The sequence below is a fragment of the Camponotus floridanus genome, unplaced genomic scaffold (genome assembly GCF_003227725.1).
Source record: "Camponotus floridanus strain SB8 unplaced genomic scaffold, Cflo_v7.5 scaffold90, whole genome shotgun sequence".
Classification (NCBI taxonomy): domain Eukaryota; kingdom Metazoa; phylum Arthropoda; class Insecta; order Hymenoptera; family Formicidae; genus Camponotus; species Camponotus floridanus.
In genome coordinates this window covers 523,553-545,269 of record NW_020229861.1, presented here as the reverse complement: position 1 = coordinate 545,269, position 21,717 = coordinate 523,553, and the positions used below count along the sequence as shown (strand labels likewise).

Genomic DNA, 21,717 nt, shown 5'->3' with positions numbered 1-21,717 from the left:
TTGCATATCCTTGTATCATCGCACTATATTATTATTATGTAAATAGAATATGTTGTAAATCGAGTATCTCGAAAGAGCGAAACACGTTAGCATATTTCCTCTCTAATCATATCTGCAATTTGATATATAATTTACAACATATCTCACATTTATCATGTGATGCTTTTTCGAACTTGAGGAAATTGTTATAATAACTTTTATATTTAAAGATAGTAAGAAGTTAGTTTTTAACTTTAGACGTAACTCGTAAGTAAACTCTAGTGTCAAAAATATTTGAAAATATTATTGCTGAAAATATTATTGCGAATCATTATCATTATTTAAAAATATAGTAATTGATGAATAGCATGATTATAATAATTAATAAACAGAATGATTGTGTGTGTGTGTGTGTGTGTGTATGTGTGTGTGTGTGTGTGTGTGTGTGTGTATCAATAGTCATTCATTTTTAAGTAATTATTTGTATGTTATACATATCTTAATTTTATGAATACATTTACCAAAGAAAGCTTCCAAATCGATATTACCACTTCAAAAAAATTTTTACCAGTGCTGATCATACTCTGTTGTTAAATACATTATACATGTACATTTGGCAATTATCGGCAAAGCTGATTTGAAATGGATTTCAAGTTTTATTACAAATTGTTGAATTAAAAAATTGCTTTTTCAGAACCCCAAATATTATCTAAAGTGTATTTCAAAGTTTACCCTTGAGTCCGGCCTTTATTAATGCTATTAAAGATATCTTTAAATATGTAAGTTTCCGCTATGTGCAGATAATCTAAACATTTTGCACGGGATAACATTGATGATGATTCTTACATGATTTCTTTTATTATTTTAATTCTTGGATTAAAGCAAATAATTTCAATCTATATGTACATATACATATATATATATATATATATACATATATATATATATACACAGGATGTCCCAAAAGTCCCGGACCGATCGAATATTTCATAAACTATGCACTTTAGAAAGAAATGTTTCAGACAAAAATTGTATGGCTTGAAGGGGGCCATCAGATAGTGGCAATGATTTGACCTTGGAGAGTCATTTGAAGGTTACGTAAAGGTCACCTTCAATTTCTTAAATAGAATTTCCTATTTTTTATTACATATTCGTGTAGCTTATCTCGAGAGCTTTCCAAAACTATAATAAAGTATTTCTTCATTGAGTATTTTTCGAGTTATGAGGCTCGAAATTATTTCTTAATTTTGAATAAACCATAAAATATCTAGTAAAATATATTCATTTTTCGATTATCTTACCTTAATACGTTTACGTACAAAATAATGAGAGGAATCAAGTGGTGTAAAGAAAACACATAGTTATTTTTAGCAAGAAAAAAATATGTAATTGTTAATTGTAAATTACATATTTTTCCTTTGAAACAATTCACATAGTTGTTTTTAAGAAAAAATATGTAATTGTTAATTGCAAATTACATATTTTTTCTTCGAAACAATTATGTGTTTTCTTTACACCAATCGATTCCTCTCATTATTTTATACATAAAAGTATTAAAGTAAAATAATTAAAAAATGAATGTTTTACTAGATATTTTATGGTTTATATAAAATTAAGATATTACTTTAAGCCCCATAACTCGAAAAATACTCAATGAAAAAATACTTTATTATAATGTTTTGGAAAGCTCTTGAGATAAGTTACAAGAATATGTAATGAGAAAGAATAAGTTCCATTTAAGAAATTGAAGGTAACCTTCATGTGACCTTCAAATAACTCTTCAAAGTCAAACCAATGGTACCATGTTATGTCCCACTTGAACCCATATAACTTTTGTCTGAAACACTTTCTAGTAAAACTCTTCCTTCGAGATATTCGAACGTGTCCAGACTTTTTTAACACCCAGTATATGATGTATTTTGTTATTTATATGTACTTTCTAAAAATCGCCCCAGGAACATTCAAAACTTCAACCTAAGCTAAGCTTTTCCATGTTACATTAAGTGCAAACTAGATTCATATGTAATGTTAAACTTTAGTCAATGTACAAAGGAAATAGTAATGTAACAAAAAACATGACGCAATGTATAAACTTTATGCGTTGACTATAGTTTAAAGTTATATTTGAGTTAAAGTTTATGGTCAATATTAAATATAATATGTTACAGAAAAGCTGGTGTGGTGGCCTTTAGAGACTGGTGACCAGCAGATATAAATATCTTCAATATGTCCTCTTGATACTTTTTATTGTTCTTTATTTTTATTATCACTTAAAGATGGGAAAAATCTCATTCCTCTCTCTTCTTGACTTTCTATAAAATGATAACTGATTTTATTTATCAATATACAAGATAATATGTTAAAGCAGATTCAAAGTTTTATAATATTTATTACCTTTTGATGATGTCTAAATATACTACAATATTCATAATAACTCCACTTGGTTGTTGTTAAGCACTAAATCAGTGCTTAAATACAATAACCTAACTGCTCAATGTCATTTCTCTTTCTTGTTACTCCAGAAAGAAATTTTTATATACTTGGCGAAACTATTGGATGCCACGTGATTTACTTGAATAAAAAAAAAATGTATTTATATGTATGTAATTATTTTCCAGATTTTTCTTTTTTGATAACTGATTCTATTCGAAACTTAAGTGTAGTATTTTGTACAGATTTACAGATACTTTTGTACAAATTTTCTTGGTAAACATAATTCAATAAATAAAAATAAATAAATATTTATAATAGTGATTCGCCCTCCAACAACCGCTTAAAGGAAAGTCATTATAGTGATGTATAGTATGCAAAAAATTAAAATGGAAAAGATTGAATTGATTATTCATTATTTTCAATTTCTAAAGAATTGAGATGTATGTGTATTAAAGTCCTTTCATGGATATACGATTATATATTTATTAGAGAAAACACAATATTCGATTATAAGGTAACTTTTATTTACATTAAAATGTCATCTATTGATGCAGCAATGGATCCATGTCTTTTTTTACATATGAATGAGAATAAAAAATATTTCTCTCTAAAGAGCATTTTTGTAATGGGGAAATAATATGCCATTACGTATCGACGTGCTTGTAATGAAGCTGTCGAGCAAACTTTCTATGATATAAAATCGAAGATTGGCACGTTATATCGACTTTAATATGAATAACGCGGAAATCAATCCTTAACGAGTCGTTTTGCTGCTTTGACAGTAATCGGTCGTTCATTATTCGCACTTAAATCTGTTCGGGAAATTAATAGCGATGAAGAAATGCATATATTATTATATTTAGAGAAAATCTGTTACAAATAGAGAAAAATGTACAATGAAACTTTATATAACGAGTTATTGCAAACTATTTTATATCTGAGAAATTAAACAACAGTTAGTAATAAATATTATAATTTAAATCTTCTAATATAATCTCTAATATAATAACACAGGCCTGCAAAAAAGGGAGTCAAAATTTCTTTTTAAGATGCAATAGTAATTTTTAACGTAATTTTATGCGCTGAATCTTAATCTGGCCGCCGAATTTGCGTAGCACGTCAGGTTTTTGAGTTATTTGTAGTTGAATAGCCCAAAAATGGCTATTTTGGTCAATTTCATGAATTTATTGTGAGTAAACCAAATTTTTTGAAATATTTCTGTCAATGGCATCGTATAGTACTCACTTTCATCTTTCGAATCCACTTTCGATTACCGCCGGACGATTTTTTTTCGCTCAGATATACAAGTTATAAGACTAATTATGCATAGGAATTTAATAAGCCATTCTAAATCAAGCGTGCCACTTCTCTGTCTCACTACGAATCAAAATTAGGGTAAAAATATACATTTTTAAATATCTTCTGTCACCTTTTAAAATTAAAAATGGCGCATTCAATATGGCGAATAGAACACACAATAAAAAGGCATAAAATTTAGAAAAATTTATCAAAATGTGTAACAACTGTATTAGACATTTCTTTACAATATTTTTTTGGCCAACCGAATCTGACATATGTCAGTCTTTTCAAATTTCAAGATCATGGATCTACCATATTGATGCCTATATAAATTTTCTTTAACGTAAATTTTCTTACAACGTCATACTTATATATCTCAGCGAAAAAAAATCATGCAGCGCTAATTGAAAGTGGATTTGAAAGGTAAAAGTGAGTATTATACGATGTCATTGGAAGAAATATTTCAAAAAATTTGGTTTCCTCGCAATAAATTCATGAAATTGGCCAAAAGAGCGATTTTTGAGTCATTCAATTACAAATTACTCAAAAACGTGACGTGCTACGCAAATTCGGCGGTCAGATTCGAATTCAGCTCACAAAATTACTTCGGAAATCACTATTGCATCTTAAAAAAAAACCTCGCAGGCCTGTGTAATTAATAAATTACAGTTTAGCATAATATTCACAAGCAAAACTTTTCATTTTTTGTTTCAGAATCATAATGCGCCAATTTCTCTATACTTCTATCATTCTTCAGTTAATGCTGACAATTTTACTTGCATTGTCAAGTCAGGCAGTGACGAGGCAATTACGCGGCAAAAAAAAGATCATTGCCAAAGAGACAAAAGAGATAAAACAGATAAATATCTGTGACATTCAGGTTCAGCAGGCGCCGATGTACTGCTACTGCAACAATAATGATCTACAAAATGCTACAACTGCCAATTGTTGGGTGATGAGTAAACTCGAACGTAACGATCCCATGTGGAATTACTTTACGTCACAGATCCATCTGGAAGAACTGACGTTTGCGGTGCGCTTGACCGACAGTCTCGACCATGTGCCTATTGAACTGCTGCGTCAATTGAAGAATTTGCACACCGTTGCAATCCAGTATGCAAAATTTCATGAGATCGTCGAGCACACTTTTAGTAATCTTAACGGTATCGTCAAGCTCAATCTCAATCGCAACATGATCATCACGCTACACAAAAACGCCTTCGAGAACATGCGGAATCTTACCGCCATCGATCTCGATGAAAATCGCATTTCCGAGATTAATAGGTATGAATAGTTGACAGTTAATAATTAATCAATAAAATTATTAACATAAGTAATTATTTAGAGTAAATAGTTGGATTGACAAAGTCAATTCTAACGATTTTACGTGACGTATTTCATCAAAATCATGACTTTGAATAACTTCATAAGCCGTTCTTTGTTTATTATATTTATTTAGAGCCTTTTTTACTGGATGTACGAAAATTTCAAAAATTGAGAAGATTGTATAGATAAAAAAGAACCTCACATAAATTTGCTCGCGTGAATTTGCAAAATCTATTCCGGTTCTTTGATATTTTTGGTGTGAAGTTTATAATTATATAATTATATAATTCTATGTACATTTTCAAAACGAAATCCACTTATTCCTCGCTGCTTTCAAAATAAAGCTATAATTATACAGCCCCACATAAGTTTGTAACTTTCTAATATTTAGTATTTGTAACTTTTTGCTATATTAGAGGTCTACTTTTGTCTACATTTGCTTTACTTTGTATTAAAAGTTGCAAATGTGGAGTCTTATGATTACAGACTTACGATTATAGACTTTGTTTCACACTAAGAGTGTGAAGTAAACTTTACTCAACCTATAGAAAGTTGTAAAATTATAAACCTTATTTTATATAAAAAACATCGGTAACAAAACAAATCTAATTTTTCGTAGAAAGTTGTAAATTTTTGTGAAATTTCTTTCTTCTTTATGTATTTATTTTTTATTTTCAATTCTTAAGATTACTGAACAATTTGTATAAAACTTGTGTATCCGTTTATATATATGTAGCAATTTCAATGGAATAAGTTCAATATGAAATTTTGCATTATTAGTTTACGTTTGAATTTCCCTTTGTATGAATTTTTATTCGTTAATAACTCTTTAATAAATCACAAGCTAAAGTCATTTAAAGAAAAGATAAAATTTTACTTATGATTATACACACAGACACAAACACACATACATAACACATGTCAAAGTTCAAGTCATTAGAGAGGCTGGCCATAAAAAATCGAAATTTAGTTTATGTAGCAGATATATATAGCCATTATTTAGATCAATTTTTATTTTGTTATTCAGACAAATATTTATTTATTATTCGTACTGTTTATTAATTTTATCATTGGTATCATTATGTTATACATATTTTTATTTTCTTTTATCCCGTTATTTTCTCTTATTTAAAAATTACAGCATTGAAATCTAAATGATATAGAGAGTATTTTTAAGATATGATAAATTATACACATTCTTACAGGATAATATATAAATAATACGCATACAGGATAATATATAAATAAAGTAATGACTTAAGGATGTTTTGTATGTACAATCCCAGCAAAAAGTAGCTGAACATTAATATTGACGAATATCCACTTTTGGTGTATTTTGAGTAAAAAATTGTGTGGAATATTACAATTTTATCTAAGCTACAGTGCAGAGATGTATTTTTTAATATTTATTGCGTTTTAACTGAAATTTTCCGAATTTTGTTAATCCAAATGATTAACTTTTGGCAGAGAATTTCGCCTTGTGACAGATACATGGCTATCTTCATATTGAATTATATTTAATATCTTTTTAATCAGTTAGTACTTGTATATTATTATATGTATAATATTATATTATTTGACCAAATATTTTCTCTGTATCTAAACTTGTGCAAATTTTAAGCAAATTCTGAATATTATTTGCATGTGTTGTTGTTATTTGAATCGATGTTATACGTTTCCCATAAGAACACATATTAATTCGGTGCAAATTAAAATCCTTATAACTTGTGAACGCTTTAGTGAATCGATTTAAAAATTGCACTAAAGATTATAAACATATGTAAGGACATTCTGTACAATTTCCATTAAATTCTCAATATTTTGAAAATATGTACAAAAAACATCCTTAAAAAAATATTGCAACATAGTATGTAAAATAAAACTAAATATAATAAAACTAATATATTTTTTATAAGTATACATTTTATATACAAAATATATAATGTATGCGCGCGCGTATACATGTACACAAACAACAATTTTTAACATCCATTGTATACAAACAACAATTTTTATAACATATTTTTACACGCACACACAGTGAGAAGTTTCGGAATGATTTAATATCTTAAAAAATGTGCGTTTTAGAAAATGTGTGTGTAATTGCATACATATACAACAATTTAAATTATTGTTACAGAGACACGTTTGTGAATTTGCCGAACCTGCGTAAGCTGTCTCTAAACCATAACAATATTAGCATCGTGCACGATAAAGCATTTAAGCATTTGAATTCACTTCAAGAGCTTGAGCTAAACAACAATCAAATCACGAGCATTACGCATGAAACTTTCTATGGTTTGCGCAATCTGCAATGTCTCGGCCTCAGCAACAATGAGATCTCCATGATTGGAAGACGGAGCTTTGCCGAAATGCCGGAGCTAATCGAGCTTGAACTTGGTCATAACGCAATTACATATATATCTGAAAAAGCATTCGATGGTATGCACAATCTTCAAAAGCTGCGGCTCAGCGAGAATCTGCTAGTCAAGTTGCCGCAAGATTTCCTGGTTGGTGCACCTGGTATTTACTTCTTGGATTTGAGGATAAATAATTTGAAGACCATGACTTTTGATAATATTAAACCTATCATAACCAATCTTTACGGCATCAATAGTCACTTTTATCTGAACGGTGAGTATTTTGATAGTCATTTTTAAAAGCACAGTATAAGTATATAGAGTGGGACAATAACTATTATTATCACCTTAAATATCTTTGAATCTATAAGGTATAGAGGAAAATGTTTCAAATCAAATTTGTACAGTATGAAGGGGGCTATCATATGGCGATAAGTATGTTTGTTCAGGTGGAAGTGCTTCGGAGATATCAAGGTCATCTTTATTTTTTTTAATGATCGAACTAAGGATAAAAAAGTATAGCATACCATTAAAAAAAATAAAGATGATCTTGATATCTCCGAAGCGCCTTCATCTGGATAAATATACTTATCGCTATATGGTAGCGCTTTTTATACCGTACAATGTTGGTTTGAAACATTTTCCTCTACACCTTACAGATTCGAAGATATTTAAGATGATAATAGTTATTGCCCCATCCTGTATACTGACATTGAGTTGTCTCAAGTCACATGATTCATCGCCATTTTAAAAGTAGCATAAAATTTAAATTTTGTTGATTGTTCTTAATAAACTATAAAATTAGTTATTATATTGTAAAAAGGCACAATTATATTTTTAGTTTAATAATTGATTAGAGAAATTTGACCCTTATTAATCTGGCCCTCTCATCACGAAAAATTGAGTTTAAATATATTGCATAATTAAGTGCTAATTTATCGCTCCAATCCATTAACAGAAAAATTATGTTAAAGGTAGAGGTACTTATTAAGCTAACATACCCGCTTCCAAAAAACACTTATAAAGAATCGCAAATTAAAAAGCGAATATATTAGAATTTGTTACTAATTAGTTGTTCAAAGAAAATGCAAATAGATTTTTAAAATATTGATTTTTTTAAATTTTCAAAATTTAAATTTTATGCTACTTTAAAAGCACATCAATATGATATATAATATTATATACATATAAAAATAAAATCATTAAAAATAAATAGCTAACAATATCAGTTCGTTATAAAATTGCTTCCTACATTAAATACTTCCAAAATAAACTTAATTTCCTAATTTATTGCTCATAATTTAATTAAAAAGGTCAACCTCAACGAGAGATGGTATTAGTTTGCTTAGAAAAATAAAATATATTAATCCAATTAGTTGCTGCTATTATTTTCATTTTAAAATGTTTCTCTAATTTGTTCAACGTGAATAATTTAACTTAGAAAAATCGATTTAACGTATCAGGTTTTTCTAAGTCTAATATTGAGCAATAAATTCGATATTATATATTCTAAAAACAATAAGTCAGGTTGAGGAGAAAGTAATTCGGATCACGGACAAATGGCAATATAACATACTATAATAATTTTTGTTAATAACTTTTGTTTTGTTTTTTTTGAAGTTGTTTATCCTATATTAAAATTATTGCAAACAAGCCTTTTTGTCTGTCATATATGTATGTGTATTTCGATTTAACAAAAGATGCTAGATAAAATGCATATTTATCATTGTCTGGCTGTATTTAAAAAAAAAAAGATTTTGACGTTATCTATCACTCTTTCTTGAGAAATAAATAAATTTGCGTTGCGGGTGTTTGGTCAATTTCACACATTTTCAAATTTTAGCTCGGAGAGGGGTTCATTTGCGGACCCATGTTCATGAGAAAAAAAAAGTCTTAATTTGACGTCTAGAATACGCTCCTAAAGTTTAGTGCATCATTTCAGATACACCCTGTATATATAAAAGATAGTTTAGACACTTCAAAAGGAAATTTTATCCTCAAAGATAAATCGCGTCGTGAACGATCAATGAAGATGAAAACAGAAGAAGGCATTGAAAGAAGATTCGGTATAATCAACATTAAACAATCACCACTGTGATTCTCATTATTCGATAATTCGTGTCGTTACGTCTCAACCGACTTAAATCCATTCTAAAAACAACATCCAATTTTATATTGCTACAATAATCGTAAACACCTTAATTGACTTGGATTAGGAAATCCTTCTGTATCCTGTTCATTCATTAGATGGGTCATCTTCAAATTATTATCTGTTTTGATCGATATAGCACGGTTTGGATAACGCTTCAAAATGTCACTGAAATCGAGGAATAAGTCGAAGAATTCTTTCCAAAGAGCTGGTCTTTTATCAATATTCAACTTTTGCCTAAAAGATGACAAAAGATAGTAGAGTCAAATGGCAATTATTTTAATTGAAAAATGTAATCATTTTTTTAATATATATTTTGCACGAAAAAATCCGGATTACTTTCTCCCCAATCTAATAGCTCGCTACTCGTATCATTATTCATTTGATTGTTTTAAATCAAATTTTGAGCAACAAGTTCAATATTATATATTTTCAGAGCAACAAATTAGGGAAACATTTTAAAAAATGGAAGTAATTAATTGGGTTAACATACTTTACTTTTGTAAGCAAGTTAGCATCACCTCGTTTGATTTGAGGTTGATTTTTTAAATTAAATTATAAGCAATAAATTAGGAAATGATTTTTTCGGAATTATTTTTTTTAATGCAAGAAACAATTTTATAACGAATTGATATTGTTAGCTATTTATTTTTAATGATTTTACTTTTACTTGTGTATAGTATGTCATATACTTTTGTACTTGGTGTACTTTTAATATTTTCAAAATCTATTTACAGTATCTTTGAGCAACTAATTAACAAGAAATTCTAGTATATTTTTTGATTTGCGATTCTCTGTTTTTCGGAAGTGGGGGGGTGTTAGCTTAATAAGCTAACATCTTTACCTTTAATATAATTTTCTTACTAATGAGTTGGAGCAACAAATTCACGCTTATAATAACTAATTAACACTTAATTATGCACGAAATCGATTTTTCGTAGTAAATTGCCAGGTTAATAGAGATAGAAATTGACCTATTGAGAATAATGAAATGTCAGAATGTAGATACTAATATTGTGGTAAAATTGTAAAATTTTGTTAATTTTGTATAAATAAATACTAAAAATAACTGAAAAATTCATTTAGAAAATTGTTAAATTACACAGGCCTGCGAGGATCAGTTACAAAAAGCAGAGTAGGCGAATCTGATAGATTTTTTGATGCTGATAACGAATCTGGCCGCAGAATTTTCCTAACACGTTCTCGAGTAATTTATAGTTAAATAGTCCAAAAATGGCAATTTGGGCAAATTTCATAAATTTATTATGGAAGAACCTAATTTTTTTCAAATATTTCTGCCAATGGCATCGTTTAGTACAAGTCTTCATCTTTCAAATCCATTTTCGATTACCGCTGTACGATTTTTTTTCGCTGAGATATACAAGTATGAAGTTATAAGAAAATTTACGTTAAAGAAAAGTTACATAAACATCAATATGGCAGATCCATCGTTTTGAAATTTGAAAAGGCTTACATATATCAGATTCGGTTGTCGAAAAAAGTTCTGTAAAAATATATCTGGTACAATTGCATATTTTGATAAATTTTATACCTTTTTATTGTGATTTTGTCTACCATATTTGGATGTGCCATTTTTAATTTCAAAAAATGACATGTGGTGCTCAAAAATTTGTTTTTACCAAAATTTTAATTCATGATAAAACGAAGAGGTAACACGGTTGATTTGGAATGGCTTATTGGATTCATAACAATTTTATAACTCATATCTGTATATCTCAGTGAAAAAAAATCGTGAAGCAGCAATCAAAAATGGATTTGAAAGGTGAAGACTAGTACTCTACGATGTCAAAAATTGGTAAAAATATTTCAAAAAATTAGGTTCTCTCATAATAAATTCATGAAATTTGCTGAAATAGTCATTTTTGAATTATTTAATCACAAATTACTCAAAAATCTGACGTACTAAAGAAATTCTGCGGTCATATTCGTTTTGGGCGTCAAAAAATCTATCAGATTCATTTACTCTGCTTTTTGTAACTAACCAAACTTAAAATTTCGCAGGCCTGTGTTATTATTCACTAAAGGTTGTTTGTCAAAGAGAGAAAATAAATTATGTTTATATTTGTGTATCTATCATTTTAAATTTGATATATGTATTTTATAAATACATTTAAATTTAAAATGATAGATATTATACCAAGTAGATATTATTGACTTTCAAATAATATATTAAAATAATTCGCAGCAAAATAACTATGTCAGCCACGATAAAAATAATGAGAGATTGTAATAGATTTCGATTTATATCACAATATATAGACAGAACTGATAAAAAATGAATAGATTTCATTCAAATTCTCCGATATACACTGAAATATAACTCAACTAAAAATATGTACATGTGTATGTGCGCTCGCTCTTATCTACATTCAAAATCTACATTCAAAAATGAATCTCCCTGCTCAGTATTGTCGACCAAACAAGAAATGAACTTTTTTTTCTGAGTCCTAACTCCAATTGAATAATTGGGTTTAGAAAAACTGAGTTGATACTAATATTCTAGCTTTTTGAAATTAATTCTATAAACAAAACGATTATTATTTTAATGACTTATGAAATGAGCCTTATAACTGATTTAGAGATCTTCATAGTTTGTCAGCTATTTTCTAAATTCTTAAATAAATGGTTTGATTTTACTGTAATGCGTTATACTAGATGAATAATTTTCATGTAGTCGGTTCTTTACAACGAACATTTGTGGACATCTAGTTGATTCCTTTAGAAAGGAAATATTCTCCGAGAAAAAAATGTACCAATACAAGTTTAGTTGATGGGGGTTTTTATATTTTCTTTAATTTGTTTTTAAATTAAGTAGAATAGTTAGGAGGACTTTTTTATTCTTGAATGAATTTCGTTTATTTTACAGCGGAAAGAATATAGATATCATTTTATTATATTATTTGATTAAGAGGGGGTTTAAGGAGTAATAAGCGTTTGAATTTTATTTGCACCTCTGAGTAATTAGTAAATGTGTCAAATATTAAAGGATTCGAATTAGCAATCTCTATCGATGATGACTGAAGATTTTAATCTATATTTGGAAAAATGCTACTATTGTATCTGCAATTGTCTGTGAATAGAACTGTCCTCGGGTCATCTGATATAGCGATCAATCATTGTTTTAAGCAATATTTAAGATTTTTAAATTATGATAGTAGACCATTTATATCGAGTTTACAAGATAAGTTCGATTTTCTCGTATTTTGATGTGTTCGAATATTCTTCTATTATATCGCTGAATTTTTTATCAACAAAATAGGATGTATTCAGATCTACAATATTCTTTATTCAGACTTTGTGTCCTAAATAAATTCTTGTGCTATAAGTTTGCGTGTTGTTTTTGCACTAGGATGCGATATTTAATGAATGCTGAAGATACCTTTTCTTAGCATATCTGTGATTTGAATATTGTTGGAAACATTACAATAGATTGTTATATCAGATTCATCGAATTATAGTTTTCTTTTTTAATTAAATGAGGTTTGTCCGCTTAATAATTATTTTAACTCATTGTCTTTAAATTGTTTTTCTAAATGGTCGATGTTTACAATAATTGGCTCAATTGTGTTCATTCTTGATAAAGAATTGACAACACTATTGCTTTTGCCCGAAATGTATTTAATCTAGATCGGAAATTAACCGAAATGGAGCCATTGCTGTTGTTAGAGTTTTTTTTTAGTTTTTCTTGCAGTGCATAAGTTGATGATTTTTTAATCGATGCGACAAGTTGTCAGATTACGTTTTTCAACCATATATCTGAAAAATTGTATTGCTCATAAATTGTTAATAACTCTCGGTTGTACGTTATAATTAACTTGCATATAGGTGAATTTATGTAAAATAAAAGCCAAATGGCTGTTTTTAGTCGCATTTTTGTTCAAGAACAGCTATTATTGCAAGAATAAATGCATCGATGAGTATCAATAGCGCATTTTTCTTGTGTTAGAAATGCTGTATTCACCAGTTTTATATTTTCAAATACGTTGTCTTATCCTGAGACAACGTATTTGAAAATATAAAACTGGTGAATACAGCATGAACAGATTGTCCTTTTAAAATCGTCCTTTTTTAGAATCGTACATAAATGTGTAGAATAGTGTCTAGACATCTGCAAGAAAAAATTGACGATAGAAATTTCTAAAAATCTTCATTCTATTTTAGATTTCTACAATCGGATAGTATCAATTTATTGCTTAGGATATTTAATTTCTTCTTTTAAAATTAGCTAGACTAATAGCCCAGATGTTGGATAGATATTCTCTTGGCCAAAAAATTTTTTTTGAAGTCTAATTATGTTTAAGGAAAGATTCTTCGAAAATATCCTTTTCCGAGTTTGATAAATTTCTAATATATTATAATCTAAGTCACAATAAGACAAATATATTATATGTGTCTAGATGTTCGTTAAATGGTGAAATATTCTCTTGAAAGAAATCGATTTTTATATTTTTGAATGGATATCATCAAACCGATAAAAAATAAAAAAAGGTTTCAAATAAAAGTTTTATGGTTTTTTTATGTATTTTATAACAGTGTAATCACACAAATTTTTCAAAAATATCATATTTTTCGAAATCCACTCGTTCACCCTCTTTTTAAAATTTTAAAATTTGTCTTAATAAATTTTAAGACATATTTAACACTAAATTCAAATATATATGATATAATTGTGTTCCAAAAATGCATTTTTTTCAAGAAATAAGCTAGAAATATCTCTATATCGCTAAATGCTTTATCTATATCTGCCATATACGCTCACTACTTATGACAATAGTTCCTCTTTCACTATCTCATAGAGCATAAATTAATAAATAATTTACGTATTAGAATTTATATATTTATATAACAATTTCTATATTTATGCATAATAATTTATAATTTAATAAATAATGTACATATTTTATAATTTTTATAATATATATTTATATATACATGTGTGCGATTATGAAGGCAGTCCCGTTTGTCTATATTTCCGAATGCCAATCAATCACTTCGTTTGGGCACAACACTCTGCCGACGCTTTCTTTGCCTATATTCTTGATTGCCTATATCCCGATTGTTTGTATTATTGCGCACAAAAAGAAATGAAAATATAAAATACGGTTATATGAAAGTACGATTGTATACGTTATTGCACGTTGCATTCTTATTTCCAAAGTCATAGTCCTAGATTCAAAATATTTTTGAATTCTAATGTTTGTTCTATATGGAAAGCTTAAAAATTGTTCATTTAGGCAGACAATTAAAATTTAAATATCTCAAAAGTAAACACTTCCGCATATTCGCTCTTGTGGCATTCGATATTATTTAGCATGTATTATAATGCTTGTAAAAGTTCATCAAATTCAGAATGCTTTGCATATGGAAGTCTTCAGATTGATTAAAGATTCTACAATAGAATTCTAAGGAATCTATCAGTCTGCATTTTTAGTCGTAGATTTTAATTATGCAAAGCCATTTTCTTATTTTATGTAAGTAATGTGTTCAATATTATGTGTGCAAGTATCTGCATGTGCTATAAATCATATGTGCAAAACATCTATTTTTATTTTTATTCTTTAAAATGTTATTCGGTGTGTGTTAACGTCATCTGTGCAATGTGTATATGTGCAATAAAATTGTATAAAGTGTTAGTATGATTTTCTTATTTTATGTGTGCAATAATGTCATGCGTGTAATATGAAGCTGTCAGAAAAATGTGTGCAAATGAAGCGATTGGCAATTGGGAACGTAAGTAATCGGAGCGTTTATCTCGTAATTATACAACAATTAATTTCTGCATGAAAAAATAATATACTATTAAGTTATATGATAAAATAGTGTACTATTTATTATATTTATTATATTTATTATATTTATTATATTTATGCATAAAACTTGGGAAATATTGTAACAAGAATGTATTAATATTTCACGTTATCGTAAAATACATTACATATTTTTTTTTTTACTCCACAAATTTCTTGTGAACACTACTGTCATTAATTTAAAAAAATATATATTAAATTAAATATACATATGTTGGATAAAATATTACATTAGTTCTAGATCTAGATAATAAAATATTACTTCATAATATTGTCATTATATTAGTTGCTAATAAATATAATATTTATAAAATAAATATATACAATTTTAATAATTGTCTAAAATATAATTTATTCTATTTTGAAAAGTAAATTATTCTCTAAAAAAGAGAATAAGTTATTCTTTAAAATTGTTAAAATTATGTTTACTTTATAAATATTGTAGTTTATGAATTAGTAAATAAATATTATGTTTGCTTGATTAATATTGAGAATAAATTGAATATAAAAAGGATAAACACTTAAATTTTTGGAATTTGGAAAATTACAAAATGATAAAAGATTTTTCTGTTCAGTTTACTGCGCTCTATTCTACTTGCTCCCGAGCATTGCCACAATCTTGAGATTCTTTATCAGAACCTAATTTGCGATAAATATAATCTTTGTAACATTTTAACCCTTTCATACCTCCGGCTTTCTCAAAAGAGATGTGTTTCATATAAAGACAGTTTTACAGATTTTTTGGGGGTGTTGATTCCAAATTTACCAAATTTATTTCAAAATTTAAATTCAAAATGGCAGATCAAGATGGCGACAATGAAAAGCTTAAATATCAATATATTTAAAATATAAGCTTTTTTTTTAAATATATATTATGTTTTTTCCTGAATATACATACACACGTTGAACTCATAACGTTGTTATACATTTTTTTTGCAAGCTGCACATCTGCCGCGAGACTTGGATGCCCGTCGCACGCGTCGTCTTACTTTGATTACACATATAAATTATTATAACATTTATCATAATAAAGTTGTAATCACATTTAAATAAAACTTTAAGTTTATAATGAACACATAAATTTTATGACTTTCGATTAATATGCGGTTAATTTTCATTCTCTAAAAGTTTGATTTTTTACAAAGTTAGATAATTATATTGTATTGTAAACATTACATTTCAAAGTGCGCGATTTTTTTACATATAGCTTGAACCTTCTTCTTTAAAACAAGCCAGTAGAAGTAGATAGGATTATTTGTTTAAAAATTATGAATTTTTTCGTAGGTGGGACATATATGTATATCCCGGAGGTACGAAAAGGTTAAGACAAAAATTCTAATATGAAAATTTCAAGGCTATAATAGTTTTTAAATAGGAAAAGTTTAAAAATCACGAATGACAGGGCTAGAGTTTAGCACACTCAGGAATGACAAAATGGCCAATATGGTAATATGTACCGCAAACCGCAACTCAATAATTTGAACCATATTCGAGAGAAAAAAAAATTACTAGCCCCGCACTTTGTCCTAATCGAGTTCAATTTCTTTTAATAAATTGGCATAAGTTTGTGCCGTATTAAGCAAACTTTGTTATCTTATTCCATTTAGCTAAAAAAAATTCGTAAAGTTTGTAAAGCACAATCTGGCACAAGTGAAAAAAATTTTTTAAATTAAATTTTTTTCACCTCCACCTTTTAATCGATATTTAATCAATCTCTAGGATTGTTAATGCATCTTTTGCTTGTTATTTCTTCGTCTTTGGTAGCACAATAGAACACAACTTGCAGAATCAGATTATCTGTTATAGTTTGAAAAATAGATGCATGTAAAATTTTGTATTCTTAAAAATTCGTTTCTAATTTCTATTCCACAACAAAAGAAAACTAATGATCTGATGACATTTTGTCATTAGGAAAAGTTGTTGTACTCGTCTAGCACAATCTGGCACAAGAGAAAAAAAATAAAAAATGTTAAATTTTTTTTTACCCCTTTACTTCTTTTTATTAAATATTTAATCAAACTTTATAATTACTTATATTTTTTTATCTATTTATCCTTTCTAATTATGAAGACAATATAATACAATTGATAGAAATTCAATTAATGCTATAAAAAATTATTTATGTATTATAATTGTTTTTAACTTTACGAATTTTTTTTAGCTAAATGAAATAAGATAACAAAGTTTGCTTAACGGCACGATACGGTACAAACTTATGTCAATTTATTAAAAAAAATTGAACTTGATTGGGACAAAGTGCGGGGCTAGTAACTTTTTTTTTAATTTTCTCGAATATAGTTCAAGTTATTGCGGTTTGCGGCACACATTAGCACAAACGTAACACAATACAGCGCAATCAATAAAAATTCAAAATTCGAAAATTGCGGGACTGCCACAAATTTCGTTTTTTTTAATTTTCTACAAAATGGTTTAAATTATTAAGCTACGATTTGCGGCACAAATCAGCACAAACGTAGCACAAATGCAGCACAAATTAATAAAAATATAAAATTCAGAATGTGCGGGACTACTTCACATAGGTTTATCGCATCTGATTGCTTTTTGTCATAAGATCGCTATAATCACATTGTTATCTTCTTACAGACAATGACTTGACCTGCGACTGCAAACTTACATGGATCTGGGGTCTACGAAATGAAACAAAGAATACAAAATTAAGAGATGCCCTAGAAGAGTTAATTTGCTTTCTTGAGAGCAGTAACGCAACGCAAAAGATCAACAACGGCGGTCTAGGAAAAAATCAATCGCCTGAAATTGCTAGTAAGTTTTCTTCATGCATACGTATATAATATCTTTCAGCACAATTAATCGCAGTTTTGCGTCGAAAATGTGATTTTATGTGTAAAATTTATTCGATCTAATAGATAAGAATATTATCTATTTGATATAGGTATACTAAATGTAAGCACAAGATTTAATTTTATACATATGCACTGATAAAAGTTAAAAATAACAAATTATCCTTGTGTTACGTCCAGACCTTGAAAGGATAGGCTGTATGGAAGAACATAACTTACTTACCCCGTGACACACTTTATTCGGGCGTGTGCATGGATCGGGTCGAAAGAATGTGAAGGGCCTGACACAGGTCAGCAACCGAAGGTCTCTTTAACTCTGCGTTTTTACGCCTATTCGTTCGGTGGTCCCATTTCGATAAAGGAATTTAATCCTTGTTACGCGGGATAGGACCTAATGCGATCTCAGGGTTTAGGGAAGAGAACGGGTTAAATAATTAAATTCTACATTAAATTAAAAAATACATATATTATATAAAAAAAATAACGAAAGAAAAATACATCTTAGCAGTTGTAGTTATGCATGAGTGAGTATGTGTGCGTGTATGTATATATTCTCGGGTATGTGTTATAGTTAGAATTAAAATTTTCTAAATTCGGCAAAACACAGGTCCAAATTAAAATACAATAATAAAATTAAGATAAAAGATTCGCCAAATCTAAGTTCGAAAATTATTCATCTATTTCACTGATTTCTCTCAAAGTAGTGATAATACAAAGGAAAATAATATAAAGAGGAAGAAAGAGAAAAAAAAATAATAATAATAATAATGCAAGGAATGGGAAATTAAAAGAAAATGAAAGGGAGTGAAGAAAAAAAATAGAAATGAAGAGTTAAATATATAAAGAAAGGCTTAAACGAAATATAAAAATAGAAAACAATACGAATTCTTGGTAAATAAATCAGAAAAGGCAACTAAAAGGAAATGAAAATTAAGGAATCGTTCGCGAATCGCCTTACGGAGATTCTGGACGAACAGGTAAATTATTCGCGAACCGCCTTGCGGAGATTCTAGGCGAATTAGGAAGAACTAGGAATAAGACTGGAGGAGAGGTGAGACAAGGATTGATTGATTGGTAGTAATTAGTAAATGGTAAATGGTGCTTTTATCCCCTTGGGGTTACAATCTCATACAATACAGCTTACACTAACATATCTCTATATAACCAGAGAGCTTGGTTACATCTCTCTTCATTTCTTAACCCTACTCCTTTTCTTAACTTAAACCCTACTTTGCACTTTTGCTCCTTTCCCTTTTTATTCTTCTCCTCCCATTCCTTCTTTTCCCCTTTTTGATCCTGCGCCTCTTTTGTCCCTTTATCCCTTCTTCCCTGTCTCCGCTTCCTTCTTGTTCCCGTTATTCCTTTTTCCCCTCTCTTCTTTTTTCTTTTTCGTTCTTCTACTCAACCTCCCCATTCCTCCAACTTCCTCTTCACTCTTCGTCTCGTTCACAATCTCGTATCCTGTCCTCTCTCAATTAACGCTGCGCGCATCGATCTCACGGCTGCAATCTCGAACCCTCTTTCTCATTTTATCACTTACACGCGTCGATTATTCTCAAACCCTTGCATTTTTAGGTTACCCAACATCCTCTCTCTTCTTTATCGACCGCAAACCCGTGCCTTTTCTTCTCTCCATCAACGCTGAGCACATTGATCTCACTGCTGTGTTCTCGTACCCTTATTCTCAGTTTATCATTTACACGCATCGGATTCACCCATTTCTAAGTTAACTCCCTCTCTCTCATCACCCTACTCCCTCCATTTCCCACTGGGACCTGTGTGGTCTCGAACCCGTGCCACTCTACTTCTCGCCCACGGCGAGTCCGCGACACAGCGTGCAAGACCACACAGGTCCTCTGATAGTAATTATTAAAAATTTAATGATTATTAACTGTTTAAAATTATTTGTCATATTATCAGACATAGATTTTAAATTATGAGATAGTAAGATATGGGAAAGAGAGAAAATAAAAATTATTCAAATTTATTCACAACTCGTTGGGATCATAAAAATAAGTGCGTTGATAAAATTGCAATGGCTGAAATCGGAGGTTTATAACATGAAGAACCGAGTAATGGAGATGTTCATCAGAAATTTCACATGATGCACAATTAAATGTTAACAAAATCATTTTCACTGTGATATAAAACAAATTAATAACTTAATTGCATAATGCAAGAAAAGGATCCCCGAGGCTATATAATTTTAAAATTGAATGACTGAATCTTGACTGGAACTGTCAACTGTACTGCTTATAGTGCTAGTTAATGCTTATTAGTGAACGCTCGCGCCTTGCGCTTGCATTTTTTAAAGTTATTGCTCCTCTTCCTTACTGGATGGTGGGAGTTTTTTTGTAATAATTTCAATACTTCCTTCTTAAGAACAAAGAGGCTGATTTTTGGGAGGAGAGGCGTTTTTTAAGATTTTTATTGGTTAAGCCCTTTGGCTCGAGACTTAGCTCCATCCAGTAGAGAGTGGGAGTGAGCTGATTATCTTATCGTTTAATGATTCGGTGATTCGGAGAACGCTTGAGAGTGGCCTGTCAAACGAGCGTACGTGCACTATCAATTTCAAGAATATTGCTGTATGTTTAGATTTTGACAATCTTCCCGAAAACCAGATCTTTATTTTAAAAGTTCTTTAGATAGAGAGGCTTCGAACATAACTCGTACCAATAGATACGGGACAGTTGGAATAATAACCTTTCGTCTTATAATTCACGAATTTATTTAGAGTTCCGTTAACGCTATCTCGTCTGGCCCTTCTCAGTATTAGGTTTAAATGATTATATATGCGGGTTAGGTTCCATTTTTCTATGCGCTATCATTATTCGAAGAAGAATTGCTTTGTGCTTCAAATGCAAGCCGATCCTTGATTTTTCTTTCACGGTATCATTTTGAAGAAACAAAAGAATCGTGGAGTCCACCGGACGTAACACTTGTGAATAAAAAACGTTATATACATACAAACGTTATAAACGTTATATACATTATATACATTTATTAATATATGCTTTTTCAATTATTTTGATCATTTTATGTTCAAGTTATGACTCATATCTTCATATTCGTTTTGATATTACTCATTACCTACACGGAATAAAAACCTCTAATGGATGTCCATTAGACGTCCATCATGGAGATTCAAAATCTTTATTAAACGTCCATGTAACCTCCTAGCCTCTCAGAAAGGATTTCTGATAATAAGACGAAAAATATTCTTGACACATTTAATCCAGTCACAATCTTATGTAGCATAAAAATAAAACAATTCTAAAATAATAATTCTTATTCTTCTTTCTCGAAATAAATAAGATTGTCTTTATAATCTGGAAAGAAGAATAATATAAAGAAATCTAAGTTATATATTCTTGCACCTAGAATAATTTGATACTAGCGTCAGTAGTTGGCATCACACCAAACTGATATGCGTCGGTCGTCTTTTGTAGATAGTATCAAGATCATTTCATTCTAGATTTAAGAATTTTCTATTTAAGATTAAAATATTATTTTTTTAATGAAAA

General features: G+C 29.1%; 1 protein-coding gene across 3 annotated transcripts in view; it reads left to right on the top strand.

The window, feature by feature from the left end:
* The window catches only part of LOC105249612 (connectin), a 265,723-nt gene that overhangs the window by 226,468 nt on the left and 17,538 nt on the right, over positions 1-21,717 (top strand). For all 3 annotated transcript variants that reach the window (XM_025414897.1, XM_025414898.1, XM_025414896.1), the window contains 3 exons: positions 4,426-4,995; positions 7,178-7,671; positions 17,979-18,155. In XM_025414897.1, the coding sequence (XP_025270682.1) occupies positions 4,433-4,995; positions 7,178-7,671; positions 17,979-18,155 (1,234 nt within the window). In that variant the 5' untranslated portion in view covers positions 4,426-4,432. The remainder of the gene's footprint in view (positions 1-4,425; positions 4,996-7,177; positions 7,672-17,978; positions 18,156-21,717) is intronic.